At 40.0% G+C, this 22,532-nt stretch overlaps 1 protein-coding gene across 1 annotated transcript; it reads right to left on the bottom strand.

Annotated features, from left to right (window-relative positions):
• Window positions 1-12,168: 12,168 nt before the first annotated feature.
• On the bottom strand, window positions 12,169-15,200 carry LOC121985995 (cation/H(+) antiporter 19-like). The gene is made up of 3 exons (XM_042539745.1): window positions 14,927-15,200; window positions 13,536-14,534; window positions 12,169-13,450 (listed from the first exon to the last, which is right to left on the bottom strand). Exons 1-3 carry the CDS (start codon window positions 15,119-15,121, stop codon window positions 12,332-12,334), a joined length of 2,313 nt encoding a protein of 770 aa, XP_042395679.1. The 5' UTR covers window positions 15,122-15,200; the 3' UTR covers window positions 12,169-12,331.
• Window positions 15,201-22,532: the final 7,332 nt, after the last annotated feature.

Genomic DNA, 22,532 nt, shown 5'->3' on the forward strand with positions numbered 1-22,532 from the left:
GTTGCGTAATTAATTTAGTTTTTTTTTGTATCGATTTTGAATACCAACACAAGAGGCCAACGATCTTGTACTTCGATCAAGGTATGCTTTGATCCATCAAGAACTTGCTTGATTGATCAAACACATGTCTAATCGAACATACAGGTTGCTAGGAAAAGTTCTGTACTTGTACAATTTTTGTACAGGAAAATTTAAACAGAACGGAATTCCAGCGCCTTCAAAGCAGCAGTTCGGCTTGCGTACCGGCAATGGATGAAACAAAACTATAATCGGAGAGTGATCCCAAGGTCCTTCCAGGTAGGCAATCTCGTCTGGAAGAAAGTGAAGCCGGTCGGCGAAGTCACCAAGCTCGAGGCCCCATGGGTAGGGCCCTTCAAGGTCGTGCAGATGCTCCGTTTGAGCGCTTACTATCTGGAGGATGAAGAGGAAAGGCGGCTCGAGAGGCCATAGAGCGCGAATTATCTCCAACCCTATAGGGCTGGATGAGAGGTGCACGAGTGAATATTGTACTTTTTAATTTTTTTGTATGCCTCTCGAACGTAGGGTAAAATTTGAATAAAAAGTGAAGGCCACTTGAAGTGCATCTCCCTCATCGATCGAGTGATGACCTTAAACCCGAGTTTACATATCAGTCGAGCGGTGACCTAAACGCGTGTCTCCATCAATAGTCGAGCGGTGACCTTAAACACGTGTCTCTATCAATAGTCGAGCGGTGACCTTAAACGTGTGTCTCCACCAACGGTCGAGCGATGACCTTAAACCCGAGTTCACATCAACGGTCGAGCGACGACCTTAAATGCGTGTCTCCACCAACGGTCATGCGGCGACCTTAAACGCGTGTCTCCACCAATGGTCGAGCGGCAACCTTAAACCCGAGTTCACATTAACGGTCGAGCGGCGAACTTAAATGCGTGTCTCCACCAACGGTCGAGCGGCGACCTTAAAAGCGTGTCTCCACCAACGGTCGAGCAGCGACCTTAAATCTGAGTTCACATCAACGGTTGAGCGGCAACCTTAAACGCGTGTTTCCACCAACAGTCTAGCGGCGACCTTAAATGCGTGTATCCACTAACGGTCGAGCGACGACCTTAAACGCATGTTGACATCAACAATCGAGCGGCGAGCTTAAACGCGTATCTCCATCAACCGTCTAGCGGCGACCTTAAACCTAGGATCACAGCAACGGTTGAGCAATGACCTTAAACCCTTGGCTCAGTGAGAAGACAAGCGTCAGCTACTCAAAAGCTTAAGTCTTCAAAATATAGTGATCGTTCGGCACTATTTTTCAAGACATCCTCGGGACCGATCGACAGTTCATAAAATCAGGACGTCACTAAGTTCAAAAGGGATCGGTTGACTGGATAGACATTACGGACGATCGAAATTACGAGGCCACGAGTTTGTGCAATGCTCAAAGAAAAGGGGAGTTAAAAAAACATTCAAGGAGATAAAATTTGTTCGAATGGACGAGCATTCATTAAGACTTCAAAATTCTTTGGATATTTTACAGGGACTCTCGGCCTCACTCAAGGTAGTCCAAAACGTCGTCCGATAGCGCTGCAGTGAGCTTATCCCGGTTGATAATGTTGCTGGTCAGAGCAGCCGATATATAGTCTCCCTCGTGGAGTTGGTCGATCATCCCGTCAATGGCTAGATCGAAGAGGCGCAGAGCCCGATCGACGACCTTTCTTATTAAAACATCTGAGCAGAGGTAATTTTTCTTCATGGCCTCAAAACGGCTTTGCTTAGCATCTTGGTAGGTCTTCAAGGCCGCTCAGGAGGCCTCTAGCTCATCCTTGGCGGTGGCCAGCGCAGTGTCTTTGGAGGCGAGTTGGCCGCGAAGGGCTATTTCTTCGGTCGACCGATTGTTCCACTCAGCGACCAGGAAGTCCTCAGCTTCCTTGAGCTTTTGGGCAAGAGCCCAAGCCTCCTTATTCTTCGCTCAAGGTCTTCGACGGCCCGATTCTTTCGCGCATTGGCTGACTCGATTTTATTGTCAAAAGTGGCGACCTACTTATTAAGCCAAGCCAGCATGGTGGCCTACCCGGAGCTCTTCTCCCATTCGGCCTCGAGCAGTTTATTGCTCTTCTCCAGGTCGACCCGCAGATTGACTGCTCGACGCCTTCAGTAGCCTTTGGTACATGGCCAGACTCTCTACCCAATACTACAAATAACAAGTGAATATAAGCGTCTATCGGGAGTAAATTATGCAAATGTAAAACTTACCCAGTAGACATCTGGGTGTGGCTATCCGCAAGTGCCTCCGGAGGCATCATCGCTGCACGAGACGGGGCATCCTCCCATATCTTGGCGAGCGGCCCTTGGATGATGATCTGGTGCTCCGAAGCTCGGGACTCAGCACTAGATTCGTGCCACTCCTCGGTCGGGAGATGTAAAATCGCCGTAATGTGGCGTTGGCCGCTCGGGGCTGACTGTGCAGAAGTCGCCCGCTCGGACGACCGTGATGAACAAGCCGATCGGATGCCTGACTTCTTAGTCTTCACCCTTAGTGGCAGGAAGGCCACCAACGGCGCGCAGACCATCCTCTGAGGCAGACCGGATAGGGAGGGCGTCCGATCCGATGACTCAGGGGCAGTGGACTCTTGGACGGGAGCAGGGGTCGACGTCTCCACCCGTTCGGCGGAGCGTACCCCAAAAGTGGTGGAGCATGATGAAGGCTCCAACGGGTACCTCTTGTACCTAATCAATCGCTTAGCTGAGGAGGCTGAGCCCGAGGTCCCCTCAACTTCAACAACCGGCTGCCGTTCAGAAGGTTGGGAGCCACCGGTCGCTCCCACACTTGCCAGAGCAGGAGCTGCCTCGCTCTCGTCCTGCGGCTCCTCTTGCGAGCCGACCAACTGGAGGCCTCGGCTCCCTAGTGTTGGATCGTAAAGTTTCGCTAGAGGGGGGTGAATAGCAATTATAAAAATTTCGACAAGAGCAAGCGCACCGGAAAAGACGAAATTGAAACAACGCTAACACAGGAACCAATTTTACTTGGTTCGGAGCCTTTGGCGACTCCTACTCCAAGGCCCGCACACGAGGGTGCTTTCGTTGAGCAATTTACTAGCAATTCGAATAATCGTTTTACAATTGAAAGTACAGTTGCTAATGAAAAAAATAAAGCGGTACCGACAGAGGAAGAAATCAAAAAGAAAAGAGCGTGTTGTCGGAGCTTTGCGGCGTCGCAGGAGCACAAAAGAGCAGGTCGTCAATTCGGAGTTGTTGTTGAAGCTCCACCCCTGCCCCTTCTTTTATATGAAGCTCGGGGCGCCCCGGATCCCTTCCGAGCGCCCTGGTGGGACGTGGCAGGTCCAACCAGTGAGCTCCACGTGGCGACGACGTATTTGGATAAAAATCGCCTCTCGGGCGCCCAGATCCCTTCCGAGCGCCCGGACCACCTTTTTTCCAGGGAGCACCTTTCCTGCAAAACAAGGTTAGTCCGAGGCAAATATATAAATCATAACCTGCAAAACAGAGTGTTAGTTCAGTTCATAGTTTAACAAAAAGAGTATGACTTAGATTCCGTCTTTCCGAGACCGGAATCTAATCACGATCTCGACTTAGATATCCAAAATGGATCTAAGCCGGATCGACGCCTAATGTTCCCTTCCCGGGAACGCGTCCTCACAGTCACTCCCTTCCAGTGACTTACCTTTACTCACCTGCCAGACGTCCGATCAACCCTTCGACCCGTCTGGACTTCTCGCCAAGCGTCCGGTCAGCCCGTCGATCCGCTTGGACTTCTCGCCAGCTATCCGGTCAGCCCGTCAACCTAGCTGGACTTCTCGCCAAGCGTTCGGTCAGCCCGTCGACCTGCTTGGACTTCGTGCCAGACATCCGGTCAGCCCGTCGACCTGTTTGGACTTCGTCTGCACACTCGGTCAGAGTGTTAGATCACGACAAACCTAACTTAACCTGATTTGTCATTTATCAAAACCTGAGTTAGACCGTTAGTGCTAACCGCACCAACAATCTCCCCCTTTTTGATGGAATGACAACCTGGTTAAGTTAGTAAAAAATATATGCGAGTAAAAAGAGTTTAAACATTTTGTTCTAGCATGAAGTTTAAGTTGGTTTTTAACTTTGACATTTTGTTTTTCTAACTTAACCACCTATCCCTTCCCCTTTGGCATTCATCAAACAAGGATATAATTTAAACATTTAAAAATACAGAATACATAAAAAATGTAAGGAATGATGTCTAGTTATCTTGAGGGAGTTTAATTTTTTTGAAGACTTGTTTAAATTATTAGCTTTAGCTTTTGGAAAATAGCTAAGTTTTGAAAGAGTGGCCAATTTTTTAAGGATCATTTACAAAATTAATTTAATTTTCAAAAATGACTTTGCAAACTCAAAAAGAGAATTTTCTAATAAAAAATTTAAAAAACTAATTTTCTAATATAAGTGTATAAGTTTCAAATTTTAGGATCAAGGTAAATTTTCAAAATATGTTTCAATTTTGAAGTATTTTTCAAACATAAGTTTTGAAAATCAAAATTTTAAGGCTAAGTTTTCAAAACTAGATTTTCCAAATAACATTTTTCAAATTTGAAAAAGATTTCAAAGCTGAGTTTTAAAAGCTATTTACTTTTCAAAACTGATTGAAACTAAGTTTGAAAAAAAATCTTAGTTTATAAAATCTAATTGAAGAATTTAGCTTTATAAAGGCTAGTTTTAAAAATATTTGAAACATAAGATTTCAAAAACTAAGTTTGAAAAATTTTCTTTTCAAGACTTATTAAGTTTGTAAAAACTTTAAATTTGAAACCAAAATTCAATTTGAATAAAAAATATTAGAAAAGATATTATGTTTAAGGTGGAGAAAATAATTTTGGTGTTAAGTGTTGATTTAATCCTCCCCCTAAACCTGACATCTAAAATAGCTGTCTAACCAATTAGGTACTTACTGACTATCAGAAAATAGCAGTTTTCATTTGGTTAGTCAAGTTAAGTTCATTGTGATCAGTTAGCGGTTGACTAAACTGAATAACTTAACTTGATTAATGTATGTTTTGTATTTAACGCCCAGACTTATATCGATGCACTGATATCAACATCTTAGGTCCAGGCAATTGGCCTATACATCTCGCCCCTTTCTATGTTTATCAATCACAAGCAAAGTAAACCTAGGGTGTTTGTGAGATGCTCAAATACTAGTCCTGGGGGAACATGATTTCTAAAGGGATTTTTCTAGTCTAAGGCTAAAATGATTTTGAAATTCTAAAAGTAGGAAGGTTTTAAAAACTAAAATAATTTTAACCTAGAATTTAAAACAATTATTTTTGAAAAAATAGTTTTGAATTTTGAAAAGTCCTAGTCTATTAAGCACATTCCTAATTGTCTACGCAGATTGCTAAATTCACTTTCAGGGAGTGGTTTTGTGAATATGTCAGCTAAATTAGATTTGGACTCAATGTATTTGAGTTCAATGTCCCATTTAGTAACATGATCCCTGATAAAGTGACGCCTAATTTTAATATGTTTAGTTCTGGAATGATGCACTGGATTTTTTGTTAGGTTAATTGAGCTAATGTGATCAATTAAGACTTTGACATTTGTAAGGTTCAAGTTAAAATCTTTTAGGGTGTGCATCATCCATAATAATTGTGCAACACACTCTCTTATTGCTATATATTCTGACTCAGTTGTAGATAAGGCAACACAGTGTTGCTTTCTACTAAACCAGCTGACAAGTGATGGACCCAATAATTGACATCCACCACTTGTGCTTTTGCGGTCTAATTTGCATCCAGCATAATCTGAGTCAGAATACCCTATTAATTCAAAATTATTAGTCCTAGGATACCAAATACCTACATTTGTTGTTCCTTTAAGGTATCTAAAGATTCTTTTGACTTGAGTCAAATGAGATTCTTTAGCACAAGTTTGGTATCTGACACACATACTAACTAGAAATAAGATATTCGGTCGACTTGCAGTTAACTATAGTAGACTACCTATGACACTCCTATAATGTTTTAGATCAACTGATTTTCCATTGGGATCATCATCTAGGATTGTGTTTACTGGCATAGGTGTTTTTATCTCTTTGGTGTTTTCCATTCCAAATTTTTTAAGTAATTCCTTAGTATATTTTTGTTGATAAATGTAGTTACCTTCATTTGTCTATTTGATTTGTAATCCTAAAAAGTAGGTTAATTTGCCTACCAGACTCATTTCAAACTCGTTTTCCATTAAACTTGTAAATTCATCTAAGAATTCTGAATTTGTTGAACCAAAGATTATGTCATCTACGTAAATTTGTGCTATAAAAAATATCTTCTTTTATTAATTTGACAAATAATGTTGGGTCAATTTGACCTTGGTTAAACCCTTTAGAGATTAGGTAAGACGTTAGTCTTTCATACCAAGCCCTAGGTGCTTGCTTAAGTCCATATAAGGCTTTCTTCAATTTATAGACATAATCAGGGTGTTTTAGACTCTCAAACCCAGGTGGTTGTCCTACGTAGACTTCTTCTTTTATTAGTCCATTTAGGAATGCTGACTTAACATCCATTTGGTATAGTTTAAACCCTTTGTGTGCTGCATAACTTAGTAACATCCTAATGGACTCTAGTCTAGCTACTAGGGCATATGTTTCATCATAGTCAAGTCCTTCCACTTGACTGAACCCCTTAGCAACTAGCCTGACCTTATTTCTAGTAATTTCACCAGTTTCACTTAGTTTGTTTCTAAATACCCATTTTGTTTCTATTATTTTCTTATTCTTGGGTGGTGGTACCAAGTCCCAAACTTCATTATGCTCAAATTGCTAATTCTTCTTGCATAGCTATGACCCAGTCTGGGTCAAGTAGTGATTCGGCTATGGTTTTGGGTTCAATTTTTGAGATTAAAGATATTTGACTTAGATTTCTATAGGAAGATCTAGTTTGAACCCTAAGATCTGGGTCACCAATTATTTTTTCAGTTGGGTGATTTGGATTGACTCTTATTGTTCTAGGGGGTTGATTCTCCTGAGGTTGTTTTTCTTCTTCATGACTTAGGATTTGGTTGGCTCCTTCAGAGTTATTATTTTCTTGAACAAAATCAATTGATTGATGTTGTGTTTGTTCTAGGTTTTATTTGGATTTTTCAAATTTCACATTAGTAGTTTCTTTAATTCTTAAGGTAACCTTATTGTAAACCCTGTAGCCTCTACTATTTAGGGAGTATCCTAAGAAAATTCCATTTTCAACCTAGGAGGTGAATTTTTTTTAAATGTTCTCTTGTGTTTAAGATAAAAGCTGGGCACCCAAATACTCTAAAGTATTTTATATTGGGTTGTTTATTGTAATAAACTTCAAAAAATGTTTTGTTATGGGTTTTGTTTAGTGTTGTTCTATTTTGTACATAGCAAGTTGTACTAACAGCTTCTGCTAAAAAATATTTAGGTAAGTTGTATTCATTTAACATCGTTCTAGAGGCTTCAAGTAAGGTTTTATTTTTTCTTTCTACAATCCCATTTTGTTGGGGGGTTTTAGGGCACGAAAATTCGTGATGATAGCCATTTTCAAGACAGAATTTGTTAAAGTTATGATTTTTAAATTCTCCCCCATTATCACTTCTAATTCTTTTAATTTTAAGGTCCTTTTCATTTTCAACTTGTTTACAAAAGTTTGTAAAAATTTCAAAAGTTTCATCCTTATTTTTTAAAAATTTTACCCAAGTGAACCTAGAATAGTCATCTATTATTACTAGACAGTATAGACTTCCATTTATTGATTTGACTCCATGGGAGTCAAATAAGTCTAAATGTAACAGTTCTAAGATTGAGTTAGTTTGTGATTCATTAGTTGGTTTGTGGGTAGATTTTGTTTGCTTACCTTGTTGACAAGCATTACATATGGTTGAATCAAGGTTAGGTAATTTGGGTAATCCTCTAACTAGTCCATTTAGTCTGCTTATATTTCTGAAGTTTGTATGTGACATTCTTCTATGCCATAACCAGGTCTCTTCTTTTTGTGTTAAATAACACTTAATTGAAGAAGTGGTTAAGTTAATCGCATAGATGTTGTCTTTCCTAAACCCCTTTAGGCTTATGGTAGGGTTGTCTAGGTGTTCGATTAAGCATTCTGTAGATAAAAACCTAACCTTATACCTAGTATCATACAGTTGACTGATACTTAAAAGATTATACTTGAAATTTTCAACAAGTAAAACATTTGTAATAATAAAGTCAATTTTTAATTCGATATTACCTATACCAATTACCTTGAGTTTGCCGTTGTTCCCAAAGGCAACTGTTCCTAAGCTTTTGTAGGTGAGTTGAGTGAATTTTGTGTGATCTCCAGTCATATGTTTGGAGCAACCACTATCCAAAATCCACTTAGTTTCCTACAATAGGTAGGAATTGGGGGTTAGTCTAACTATTGGACCTAAAAAAATAATTTTTAAGTTTTTTTTTATAAAAAATTTAAGTTTTAATAAAAAATTTTAAAATGAATTTTTTAAGTTAAAAAAAATTAAGTTTAATTTTTAAAATAATTTTTAAGAGAACAAGTTTTAAAATAAATTTTTAAGTTTAAGTTTTAATAAATTTTAAAATTAATTTTTAAGTTAAAACAATTTAAGTTTTAATTTTTAAAATAAAATTTTAAGTTTAAAAAAAATTTAAGTTTTAATTTTTAAAATAAAATTTTTAATTTTAAAAAAAATTTAAGTTTTAATTTTTAAAATAAATTTTTAAGTTTAAAAAAAATTAAGTTTTAATTTTTAAAATAAATTTTTTTAGTTAAGAAAAATTTAAGTTTTAATTTTTAAAATAAATTTTTTAGTTAAGAAAATTTTAAGTTTTAAAATAAATTTTTTAGTTAAGAAAAATTTAAGTTTTAAAATAAAATTTTAAGTTAAGAAAAAATTAAGTTTTAATTTTTAAAATAAATTTTTAAGTTTAAAAAAATTTAAGTTTTAATTTTTAAAATAAATTTTTAAGTTAAGAAACATTTAAGTTTTAAAATAAATTTTTAAGTTAAGAAAAATTTAAGTTTTAATTTTTAAAATAAATTTTTAAGTTTAAAAAAATTTAAGTTTTAATTTTTATAATAAAATGTTAATTTAAGAAAAATTTAAGTTTTAATTTTTAAAATAAATTTTTAAGTTAAAAAAATTTTTAAGTTTTAATTTTTAAAATAAAATTTTAAGTTAAGAAAAATTTAAGTTTTTAAATAAATTTTTAAGTTAAGAAAAATTTAAGTTTTAATTTTTAAAATAAAATTTTAAGTTAAAAAAAAAATAATTTTTAAGTTAAGATAAATTTTTGAGTTTAAAAAAATGTAAGTTGATTTAATTAATTTAATTTTAAGTTGATTTTAATTTAATTTTAATTTGATTTTAATTTAATTTTAATTTTAATTTTAATTTTAATGTGATTTTAATTTAATTTTAATTTAATTTTAATTTTAGTTTTATTTTAGTTTTAATTTTAATTTAATTTAAATTTAATTTAAATTTGATTTTAATTTAATTTAAATTTGATTTAAATTTAATTTTAATTTTAATTTAATTTAATTTTAATTTTAATTTGATTTTAATTATAATATAATTTTTATTTTAATGTGATTTTAATTTAATTTTAATTTTAATATTCTTAGTCATTTCACCCGATCTATGTTTTCAATCAGGGAATTCTATAATTTTGTAAGATGAATTAGATTCAATTTTAGATTTTGTTTTTAACTTGTGTTAGATTTAGGTTTAGCTTTGGATTCAACAAATAGGCATTCTCTAGATAAACTTCTGGGCTATGGTGAGTCACTCGGACATCCGGGCGGTGGAGAATCTGGCCGATCGGAAGGAGAGGGCAAAAAGATTTCATAATCAGGAGGAAGCTCAAAAGCGGATTTCAGACTCTCAGCGTCGTCGACGTTGAACTGAGACTCGGTAGAAGTATACCAGAGCTCCGAGATGCCGACGGGAGGCTGCGATGAACTTGTCATTGCAAAACAAGAAAGCAAGAGAATGAACTTGTCGGTGGAATGGTCGCCAGAACACATAGACACCGAAAAAGACGAAGACGAGGAAACACGGAAGCCGGAAGACGCGAAAGCAAAAGGTCAACAGAGGGAGCTTACTGAAAATGGGTCGTCGGTGAAACAACGAAGGAAGAAAAATCACTGGAGAATAAGGGTGGAAGGTCGTCGGAGGTCGAAGGGTGCACAGGAGCAGAGAAGGACTGTCGCCGGAGGCACTTGAAGATAGCGAAGCATAGGGGAGGAACGCGACGCGACGGGCTTATAAGCCTCGGGGTCGGTCGACCGGAGTCGTCCGATCTAGGTCGCAGAATCCTAGGCCTAGATCTGACCGTTGAATTTAAACCGTCAAATGTCACATTGCTACCTTGTCACATCAAGCGTGCGGCGGCAGTGGGCAGGACACGTGGCGCATCACCACATGTCGACATTTAATTACGGCATGGGAGCACGCTCAATCTTAATGCGCAGAGATTTGCACGATTTCCCAGAAATCTGGGTGATGTAAGCCTCGCTCGCGCTCGCCCAAGACAGTCCAAGCAAAGATTTTACAAGTGCAAACCTTCGTTGTGCCGATCGGATTGAGGGAGCATATCTACGGCCGAACAACAAGCTTCAACAGGCCAATCTGTAGGGAATGATCACATCCCGATCAGAAACCACATAGTGTTGAAGGCTGATCGGGAGGAAATCTGCTCAGACAATTGTCCAATCAGTCGGACTTATAACCTCCTTCAACTAGACTTGAGGAGGAGACTTGTGATGTTGTGATGATGAAGGGCCCCACCCCGCTGCCACGGTGGAGGTCAAAGGAGGTCAAAGTCAAGACGGTCAACGATAGATAACATCAGCCGGTCGGGCGAAGCATGCCCTGACCAGGGATAAGGATCCGACCCACCGTCACATTCGACACGGGGAACAATCAAACAACCGACACTCAAGGGAGAATGACGTGCAGATGTTTAGCCGAGCGGCTGCCCCGCTTGGCCAGATAGCAGAGCCTGACATCGACAGAGTTCAACTTTGGTCGAATGGCTACCCCGGTCGGTCTGACAGCAGGTCTCAACAGTGGCAGAGTGGAACTTTTGTCAAGCAGACAAAGGAGTATCGAGGTTCTTGCCGACCGGAAGGGGCACCAGAGTGGCGAATAGTTGGCCAAGCGGCCAACCCGTTCGGCCTAGCGGTGCAATACATTGATATCCAATGATATCCTTTTGGGAGTTGGTGCCGCCGACACCGAGCATGGACTGCCAAAAGATCGTACGGCGAAAGCTTCCACTATCACTTCAGAGATATGTTCGGCTTGTTAAGGTTTTGTGTCAGAAACACTTTATTAACAAGTCTTTTTAGGGGAAGCTTTGAGAAGCGTGCTTGCCTTGGGAAACATGCACGCGCACTACCGGAGCCCTATATAAAGGGGGGTCCAAGAATCGACGGAGGTATATGATATTCACTGTTTGCGCTACAATTCTCTTGTTGCTCCGCTTCATTCCTCATCGCCGGTGACTGACTTGAGCGTCGGAGGGCTAACGCCGGAGGGCTAACGCCGGAGACCCTTCCCTGACTCAGCATTGACGTAGTTTATGTTGCAAGTCCGTGCGGAGTTCACGGGAGGTCAGCATAAGCGTCACATCCCTAACTTTTTATCTCTTTGACTTTTGGACAGGATCATCATTTCACTCCTTCGATATAAAATTTCTGACTCCATCTCTGCGCCTACTGTTATTCGAGTTTTGAATCCTTCAGTCAATGATGAATAAATCCAGTTCATTATTAGACGATTGTAACATTGTCAAAAGGTATACTCAAGATTTACAACTAAATTGTTGAGATCAAAGAATTTGAAAGGGCGAGGATGTGTACCATCTATAAACTCTTCTAAGTCATTAGCAATCACTATATTTAAAGGTAATTTTTCTAAATCAAATAGTCATTTTCATCTAATTTAACTTAAAGAGACTCATTCATGAAAAGAAGTGATGGAAGGGAATTGAGAATTTGAGATTAGGTTGAACGATTATTGACAGAGCAGTAGAAGCTGGATTTTGATGATTTATATTCGGATTTGGCGAGTGGTTGATGATGTCGGAGAAAAAAACCATGCTTGCCGATGGGCGACAATGACTCTGGTATCACCAAGAGCGTTCTACAAGTGAAGAGGAGACGAAGTATTAAAAATCTGTAACTTTGTGTATTCTTCTGTTAAGGATTTCTCCGTATAATGCAGATTATATGTACTCAGGTACAGTAGATTACCCAATTCATTTGACAATTAGGAAGATAAAATAAAAAGATAATAACCATCAAGTGACTAAGACCATGTTAACCACCGGCTATTATACACATTGCTTATCAAAATCCTACACCAGAGTCGAAGCTCCGACCATGGAACCGTATCGTTGTATTACCAGAACCGACGTAATGGTTGAGAACTCTGACGAGGCTAGGTAGCCACCTACAGGGCCCAGCTCCGGGCAATCGCTCTTCTCCGCCAGCGGAACCGCCGAAGAAGAGCGGCCCACGAGGAACAGGTGGAACCGCCCAAGGCGCTTGATGGCCGCTATAATCCCGGCACTGTCGGCCGCCTCCGCTTCCTCGAACCTGGCCGACCGCTCCGCCTCTGTGGAGGACTCCAAGATAGCCCTGAACTTGGCTATGCACGCCTCGTCTTGTTTGATGTCTTCTGGATTTGCAGCCGCGGGGCAGAAGCGGAGGACCGTAAGGGCGATCCCCGGGTGCTCCCCCATGCGCGCGCCGTAGGCGAGTGCCTCACGGTCATCGGCGCCACCAAAGAAGAGGACCGCGACAGTATAGGAGATCTCGCTGGAGGCGACCTGAGTGGTGCCACCGAGGCCTCGATCCACGAGGACGGCAACGGAGCAAGGGGCATGCTGGAGGACTCGCTGATTGACAAGGCGGTAGGCGTGGCCAATGGACTCGAGCCCGCCGTTCATCTGCTGCACCTTGTGGAAGGGCAGGACGATGAGAGCGGCGCGCTTCTGCTGAGCGCTGGCAACGATGTCTTCGTGGATGGTTTCGAGGTCTGAAATGGCCGTGAGGGGACGAACGGTGACGGAGCTAAGCTGGCGGTAAGTCTCGAAGGCGACCACCACCTGGTCGGAGTTACCGCTGGCCTTGTTCCAGAAGGGGAGACCATTGCGGCGGACTTTGTGGACCATGGAGATTGAGGAAGAGCGCTCGGAGAGCTCCATGAGGTGCATGGCGTATACAGTCAGGCGGCGGCGGCCAGTGCCGCGGGAGGACTCCACCACGCTGATGATCGTGGGAATATTGCGGCTGCCGTGGAAGCAGGCGAGCATACGGAACTCGCTGTCCATGTCGCCCCTCTCCACTAACCGGTGCTTGTATGGAGGCGCTCGCCGAGCCGGCTTGTAGATGGTCATAACGATAGGGGTGGTGATGAAGGTGGTGAACAGTGCCATTAGCACCATGATGGCGAACGTCTCGTCATTCAGCACCTGTTCGATGAAATGATCGTGAGAACAAAGATTTGAACATATCGAAACAGAGTCTTAATTCGTCTATAGGGTTTTTGAGTCAAGCCTTGCGATCTCTGCCGATGTTGAGGACGATGAGTTCGACAAGGCCTTTAGTGTTCATGAGGAAGCCAAGCGTGACGGCTTCTCGGACGGGAACCTTCGAGATGAGGGAGGCGACAATGGTGCCAATGATCTTGCCGAGGCAGGCGTTGATGATGACGAGGGCGCAGAGAGCCCAGGAACGCGCGCCGCTGATACTGGCGACGTTGGTCTTGAGGCCGCTGGAGACGAAATAGAGAGGAAGGAAGAGGCTGGATACGAGATCCTCTATCTTCTCGATTAGCACACCAGCGAAAGGCCCGTCTTTGGGCACGACCACGCCTATCACGAAGGCCCCGAAGAGGGCATGGATGCCGATCGCGTCGGTGGTGAATCCCGCCGCGAGGACGATGACGAGGGTGGCGCAGATGTAGGACTCTTTTATGGTTCCCTCGTTGTGGGAACGGCGGACCATCCAGGCGAGAACCGGTCGGACGAAGAAGGCTGCGACGGCTACAAAGGCCAGTCCGGCGAGCAGAACCCAAAGGGTGACGATTGGGGAGCCAGAGCCGGAGAGGGCGATGGCGAGGGCGAGGAGGATCCAGGCCGCGACGTCGTTGACGGCAGCAGCGGCCATGGCCGTGCGCCCGAGGTCGGTGGTGAGGAGCTTGAGCTCCGCGAGGATGCGGGCAAGGACGGGAAAAGCAGTGATGGAGAGGGCGACACCCATGAAGACGAGGAAGGGGCCATAGCGGGCTCCCTTGGCGATGGTAGAGTGGAACACGACGGAGGTGCCGACGCCGAGGACGAACGGGAGGGTAATGCCAGCGACTGCGATGCAGAGGGCGCCCTTTCCGGTGCGGCGGACGGTTCGGAGGTCGAGCTCGAGGCCGACGAGGAAGAGGAAGAAGATGAGGCCGATGTTGGCGAGGGTGTCCAGCACCGTCAAGCTCCGCTTGGGGAAAACATTGTCCATGAACCTCGAGCTACGGCCCAAAGCCGACGGCCCAAGTAAGATTCCACCCTGCATCCCAATTCAAAATTGTACTATATTATATTATATTAATTAATTAATTTGAAGAATCTTCACCATTTTCCTTTCTATTTCCAAATCTCTGACGTGAATATGTAAACGTGTGACTTGACTTGTTACGCAGTTGAAACAGACTTATTAAGCTTCTTCATTTTATTCGTCCTTTTATTATTTTTTTCTTCGAATTATTCATTTTTAAGTACATATGGCAATTCACACTGAGATACGTGTTCATGCATTGGACTAGCGGACGATATATTTATTCATGAACATCTTTAAAAGCCTGATTAAACTATGATTGTTAAGCAAACATGCATCTACTTGAAAGTGAAAACTAAAATATCAGTTTGAGAGGTGTAATTCATGGGGGGTTGGCGACGTACGATGATCTCGGCGATGACGCGAGGCTGGCGGAGGGGGCGGAGGAGGAAGGCGAGGCTGCGAGTGACGACGACCACCAGGCAGATCTGCAGGATGATGAGCGGCAGCGCGTGGTGGAGGGGATTGTCGCCGTCCCATGACCCATTCGAGGTCACAGGTGGCGGCGCCGGGCACCCAGTATTGCCCGTCGTCGCCATGCTCCCGCGCGCGCCCTCTTTTTCTCTCTCGGGACTTCGACCAAACACCTCGCGAGTTGTCGACGGCCCCGCTTCGGGGGTCTTCTCGGTTTGCGATTTTGTATGAGAGCGTGGTCAAATTTAATTAAGAAAATTCTCATCGTATATATTCCGTGTGGATGCATCTGGTCATCGGCAAGTTTGAATTTCTCACTTTGATTTTTTAGAACCAAAAAAATGTTATAAATTTCTTGTGCCTTGATGTCAGCCATTGACAAAGACTGTTTTGCGTAGTCAATCAAAGCAAAAATTCATCAAAATCAGTAACTATATTACTATATAGAAAGGATATTATTCTCTGTATCCTTATCATCTCCGAGGTCATGGGAATTTAAACCATTAGAAATAGTATATATATATATATATATATATATATATATCCAGAATGAGATCCACTCATTAACTTGTTCCTCGAGTGTATATATATATATATATATATATATATATATCCAGAATGAGATCCACTCATTAACTTGTTCCTCGAGTGTGGTTCCTTCATGCAATGGACTGGATGTAAATGAAATTATATATATACATATGATTTTATATAAAAGATTGAAGATATTTTCTGTTTTTCTTTAAGATAAATTTGTATATATTTGAGTATTCAAATTGAGCTTTCCAAACTAATAGTTGACTGGCCAATTAACTGAAAGTAATTCAAGTTGATTAAGTAAAAATTCTCCCCAACACTCCCTAAATATTATTCCAATTGACTATTAGTTGTCAATCACCTTACGGGAACTAATCGTTTGATTTATTTTTTTATTGCAAAAGAGAAGTTTAATTTGTAAACTTTATCTATTTATCTCTCCTCTCTAGTTAGTCCGGACAATACATTCTAGTAATCATGCACCCTCTACCTAAATCATGTAGGAATATATTTATTCCCTCGAATGATACGATAGTTAAAATATAAGGTATTATTATATAAGATTTTAGAGTCGAAATTTGATATATTCAATCATATCTCTCCTCATGCTTTATCATATGTATTAATGGTTAGTAGTCACCCGTGATTTATTTAATTTCCTTCGTATTGGCCTAGAGACGGATTGGCAGAGACGCTGGGGGCGAGCGAATCACCTTCTTTTATGCCACATGTTAGGAATACAATTCGCGTCGATGGATATAAGGCGGTAATTAGATAGAGATTTACTTTTAAAATTAAGGAGTCGGATCGGGTTAGCGGAGCGTAAATCCCTACGTCCCATGTAACTCACCCCATCTATTTGTCTTCTCAGTCACCATAATTTACCTCCTCCGTATTTGTCATGAAACAAATTGGCGAGGGCACTGGGACCGAGCACTTTGCCTTTTTTTTTGCCATATGTTGCGAATACAATTCCCGATAGACTTGTTATAATAGGACAAGTGATCAATTCTCGACGGACACATGTTTTAGGAAAGAAAACCTCTCTCATTTCCTAGCCAACTTGGTGGTCGGCTAAAAACTGACCCTATGATTTACGTCCCTTCACATAACCTAGAGACGGGTTGTAATGGGTGCATGAGATGAGTATAATTATCTTTTACTACCACGTTGGGAATATAATTAAATCTCACATTGAAAATATATAAAAAAATTCATAGGTTTAGAGATAAGATTTGACAACCTTTGGACAGTTTAGTCCTGATTTTGAGTTTCACTGAAACTTTAGGTTGGACCGATGTCTATTGTTCTTTTTTTGGGGAATGCGTCCTCAGCTACTCCTCTCAAGAAAGTTTACCTTTTGTCAGACCGGTCCTTCAGACCGACTAAACTTTTGCTTAACGTCTGAGACTTCAGATTTCATGCCGGACGTCCGCTCCATAACCCGTCCAATCTTCCACCTGGTGTCCGCGATCCCCAGGACTTCCACTTAGAATCCACGACCCTAGGATTTCATTTGATGTCCTTGACCTGCCAAGACTTTGCCTAGTCTCCTGGACCAGGACTTCGTTGCTTAATCGCAGCTAGGACTTTCTATAACCTAAGGTTATCTCCCCTTAGGACCTAAGGTTACCTCCCCTAGGGTTTTCTATCTGCCTAGAATCCACTAGAACTTTTGCCTAAGAATACTTAGGACTTTCCTACAAGTTCAGTCACACTTGTTAGATCACAAGACATCTTAATTTTTGAACCTTTTATCATTATTAAAACTCAGGTTCGATCGTCTGGTAGCACTTTTCCATCCTAGGAATGAGAGGGGAACTAGTCCAACTGCTCACGTAAACTTTCATAATTTTGTTGTCCCATTAAACCAAGATCTTGGGATCTCCAATCAACAAAGTTGGGTTACCATTATGAATGTTCTTGTTTGTAGATTTTTAATCTCATTTCTCTTGATATGCAGTATATTTGATCTCTATTCAAACCTTTTAATAGTATTGTGTCATCAAAGAATATTATATCGTGACTTACCATTATACATGCTATTGTGTGCCCTTGTAATTTCCAATTGATTATCATAATGTATCATCAAAGTCATTCAACTTCTTCTGCGGCTTTATCTAAGGCTATAAATGTTGGTTGCTACTCGAAACACCGTTCTATTTCCCCTGTACAAAAATTTATACAAGCACATAACTTAACCTAGCTACTCATGTGCCCTACTGAAGTTAAACTTGGATTGCAAACGATGCTTAACATTATTAATCCAAGTTGCTTTTCAAAAGTTAAACTTGGATTGGAAACGATACTTAACATTTTTACTCCAAGTTTAATCGATGTGATCTTCCTAAGTTAAACCATATTACAGAAGTTGATTAAATATCTATTTCAAAGATTGGCTTCCAGGTTAAACATGGCGAGGCACTAGGCCTTCTTGGTTATGGAATCATCCACCACTTCCTAGACAAAGCCTTTCAAAGAAATTGGATATTTAACTTCATACAATCACCCTAGGTTTAACTACAGAGACCACAATAGAAACACAAGATCGAAACACAAAATTGAAATACAAAATCGATAACACGAAATCGAAACATAAAATCGCTAGCCTCTTGTGTTGGTGTTTCAGAATCCATGCAAAGAAAACCAACTAATTAATTCGAAGTGGAAACCATTAATTAGTTATACCTTTCTTTCTAGCTAAAGACATCTTGATCTTCTGTTGTATTTCTCTCCTCCTCTTGGACGTTGTGTGGGCAACGATCTACCAAGATGGAATCCACTCGAACCACTTCTTCTCCTCCAAGACTCTCGAGCCACCAAAAGATGCCAAAATAGGAAACTCCTTCTCTTCTTCTTCCCCTCCAAGCAACCGACCACCTAGGTACTTCTTGTCTTCTCCTTCTTCTTCTTCAAGCTCCGACCTTAGAAGGAAGAAAAGGAGGAAGAAGGGAATATAGATGTCGTCGACCTTAAGGGAAGAGAGAAGGAGAGGGTCGGCCACAAGCAAGGCGAATAGGAGAATAATAATATGTGTTACACCATAAGGCATCACCTCCTCTTTTTTTATAATCCTTGCTCATGACAAAAAAGGAAAGTTTTAAACATAATTAAAACTTCCTTATTTGTGGCCTCCCTTTAAAAAAAGAAATTTTTAATAACAATTAAAATATCTCTTTTCTAAATTTCCTATTATACATGACAATAAAAGAAAGTTTTAAAATTAATCTCTCTATTTTAAATCATGTAGACATCTACAAAAAAAGAAAGATTAAAATTAAAACTTCTCTTTTAAATCATGGTTACCAAAAAGGAAAGTTTTATCAAAAATTAAAATCTCTCTTTTAAGGAAAGATTTTAAAATTTAAAACTCTCTTTTAAAACCATGTGGATGGCTATAAAAGGAAAGATTAAAATCTCTCTTTTAAATTCCCTTAGTAGATGACTATAAAAGGAAAAGTTTTAAAGAAAATTAAAATATTTCTTTTAACCATTGTAGATAACTACAAAAAGGAAAGATTTTATCAAAAATAAAATATCTCTTTTAACCATTGTAGATAACTACAAATAAGGAAATATTTTAACAAAATTTTGTTTTTAATCAAAAACTTCCTTTTCCTTTTAATTTGGTCGGCCCCTACTTGGGCTCCATGAAGGACTTGGGTAAAAGTGGACTTTATGGATACAAGGCTTTATAGAGGCTACAACAAAGACCGAGAGGAGAAATTGGTTTTGGTCTCCCGATGAGCTTGAGCTTCTTGTGTTCGCCCCGAACACCCAAGTCAAGTTCATCAATAATAACTCATACCACTAAAGAGTTATTATTAAACTACCACACCAATCTCAAATTACATTATGGGCTCCTTTTTATCATAAGTGTGTTAGTCTCCCTGTGTTTAAGATATCGAATGCCCACTAATTAAATGTGTTACTGACAACTTATTTAATTAATATCTAGCTCCAAGTGTAGTACTACTCAACTTCATTATCATGCCGGACTAATTTCACCTGCAGGGTTTACATGATAATCCTTATGAGCTCCTCAAGGGGACATCATCAACCTAGATTACTAGGACACAGTTTCCTTCTATAATCAACAACACACCATATAAATAATATCATTTCCCAACTTATCGGGCCTATTGATTTATCGAACTAAATCTCACCCATTGATAAATTAAAGAAATAAATATTAAGTATATGTGCTTGTTATTATATCGGGATTAAGAGTAAACAGATCCATAATAACAGAGGTTTTGTTCTTTTATGCAGTCAGTATAAAAAAAACAATCTCAAATGGTTCTGCTCAATACACACATAGTGTACTAGTGTAACTTTATAGTCAAGATAAACTAATACCAAAATACACTACAACCATTCCAATGGTTTGTCCCAATCCATCTTGGTTGTGAGCTACTATTTATAATTTATAAGGAACTGATAATATGATCTTCTGTGTGACACCACACGCCATGTTATCTACAATATAAATTAAATGGGCAATTGCATTTAACATAAATGCAGGCATTTGACCAATATGATTCTTATGTTTATACAAAAAGCTAGGCTTTTAGTATACATCCAAACAATAAACTCACATTCCATAGTTGATCAAGCTATGCACGTTTATTTCATGGATTTCTATGAGACTGCTCAACCACCAACGGTAAATACATATCCACTGGTGGATTTAGAATTTTTGTATCAGATATCCAATTTGCATCATAATAGCCTTCTAGTACCGTTGTATATCTTGTATAATGTAATTCATACTCTAAGGTGCATCTTAAATATTTAAGAACCCTTATTAATGCCTTTCAATGGTCATTATTTGGATTACTTATAAATCTACTTAATTTGTTGATCGTATAGGTAATATCTGGATGTGTGTATTTAGTGATATACATCAAACTGTCAATTATCCTCAAATATTCCAATTGGGATATAGGTTCACCATGGTTTTAGCCAAGTACAAGCTTAAGTCCATCGGTATTTTTACATGGAAAAGATCATATATTAAATTTCTTTAGTATTGTCGCACTATAATAAGACTGTGAAAGAATACTTCCATCTAATATCTTATCAATCTTAATCCCAAATATAACGTCCACTATACCCATATCGTTTATATCAAAGTTTTTAGTCAACATCTTCTTAATTAGTAGTCATAATTATATCATGATTACTTCTCATGATGAGCATATCGTCTACATATAGACAGATAATAACAAGCAAGTCAGATGTGTCTTTGATATATATACATTTATCACTCTCATTTATTTTAAATCCATTTGACATCAAAGTTTTGTCAAATTTCTCATGTCACTATTTTGGTGCTTGTTTTAGCTCATATAGTGACTTCACAAGTCTACACACCTTATTTTCTTATCTTGGAGCCACAAACCCTTCAGGTTGCTCCATATATAATTCTTCTTCTAATTCACCATTTAGAAAGGCTATTTTCACATCTATTTGATGTATCTCAAGGTTATATATTGCAACAATAATAATGAGTACTCGAATGGATGTAATCCTTGTTATTGATGAATATGTATCAAAGAAGTCAAGACCTTCCTTTTATCTGAATCCCTTTGCCACTAGTCTTATATTGTATTTTTCAATAGTTCCATTAGTTTTATATTTCTTCTTTAGGATCTATTTACATCCTAAAGGCTTGATTCCAGGTGGAATATCTACCAATTCTCAAGTATGATTTTGCATGATGAAATTTATTTCACTATTGATGACTTCTTTCAAAAAGGGAGCCTTAGGACTTGATAAGGTTTTACTTATTGTTGTTGGATCGTGATCGTTCGATAGAGGGGAGGGGTGAATATCGATTTACAATTTTCGAAAAGAGTACGCAGCGGAAATAGAAAGCAATGCTAACACAGACCAATTTTACTTGATTCGGAGCCTTTGTAGACTCCTACTCCAAGGCCCGCACTCGTTGAGTGCTTTCGTTGGACAATCACTAATAGTTCGTAAATAGAATTACAATATCAAGTACAAGAACTATTAAAAGATAATACCAACAACAATAAGAAAGAACACTTGAATCGGAGGTCGTCGGAAGAGCTTCGTAGGAGCACCAGAGATTGAATTCAGAGTTATTGTGTTGAGCTCGGCCTTTGACCCTCCTTATATAGGAGGCTCGGGGTGCCCCGGATCCCTTCCGAGCGCCCTGGTGTGATGTGGTAGTCTCAACCAGCGAGCTCCACGTGTCGACGCCGCGTCCTGGATAATATTTGCCTCTGGGCGCCCGGACCTCCTTTCTCCAGAAAGTCCTTCTCCTGCAAGACAAGGTTAGTTCGAGGCAAATATATAATGTGTAACTTGCAAAACAAAGTGTTAGCACAGTTTATAAGTTCAATATAAAGAGTATGACTTAGATTCTGTCTTTCCGAGACCGGAATCTAGTCACGATCTCGACTTAGATATCCGAAATGGATCTAAGCCGGATCGATGCCTAATGTTTCCTTCCCGGGAACGCGTCCTCACAGTCACTCCCTTCCAGTGACTTAACTTTACTCACTTGACAGATGTTCGGTCAGCCCTTCGACCCGTCTAGACTTCTCGCCAACTATCCGGTCAGCCCGTCGACCTAGCTGAACTTCGTGCCAAGCGTTCGGTCAGCCCGTCGACCCGCTTGGACTTCGTGCCAAATGTCTGGTCAGCCCGTCGACTCATTTGGACTTCGTGCCAAGTGTCCGGTCAGCCCGTCGACCCGCTTGGACTTTATGCCAAATGTCCGGTCAGCCCGTCGACCCATTTGGACTTCGTGCCAAGCATCCGGTCAGCCCGTCGACCCGCTTGGACTTCGTGCCAGACATCCGGTCAGCTCGTCGACCTGTTTGGACTTCGCCTGCACACTCGGTCAGAGTATTAGATAACGACAGACCTAACTTAACCTAATTTGTCATTCATCAAAACCTGAGTTAGACCGTTAGTGCTAACCGCACCAACAATTGTCCTTGGTTTATTTTTCAACATATAAGT

Source organism: Zingiber officinale, chromosome 5B (assembly GCF_018446385.1).
Source record: "Zingiber officinale cultivar Zhangliang chromosome 5B, Zo_v1.1, whole genome shotgun sequence".
Classification (NCBI taxonomy): domain Eukaryota; kingdom Viridiplantae; phylum Streptophyta; class Magnoliopsida; order Zingiberales; family Zingiberaceae; genus Zingiber; species Zingiber officinale.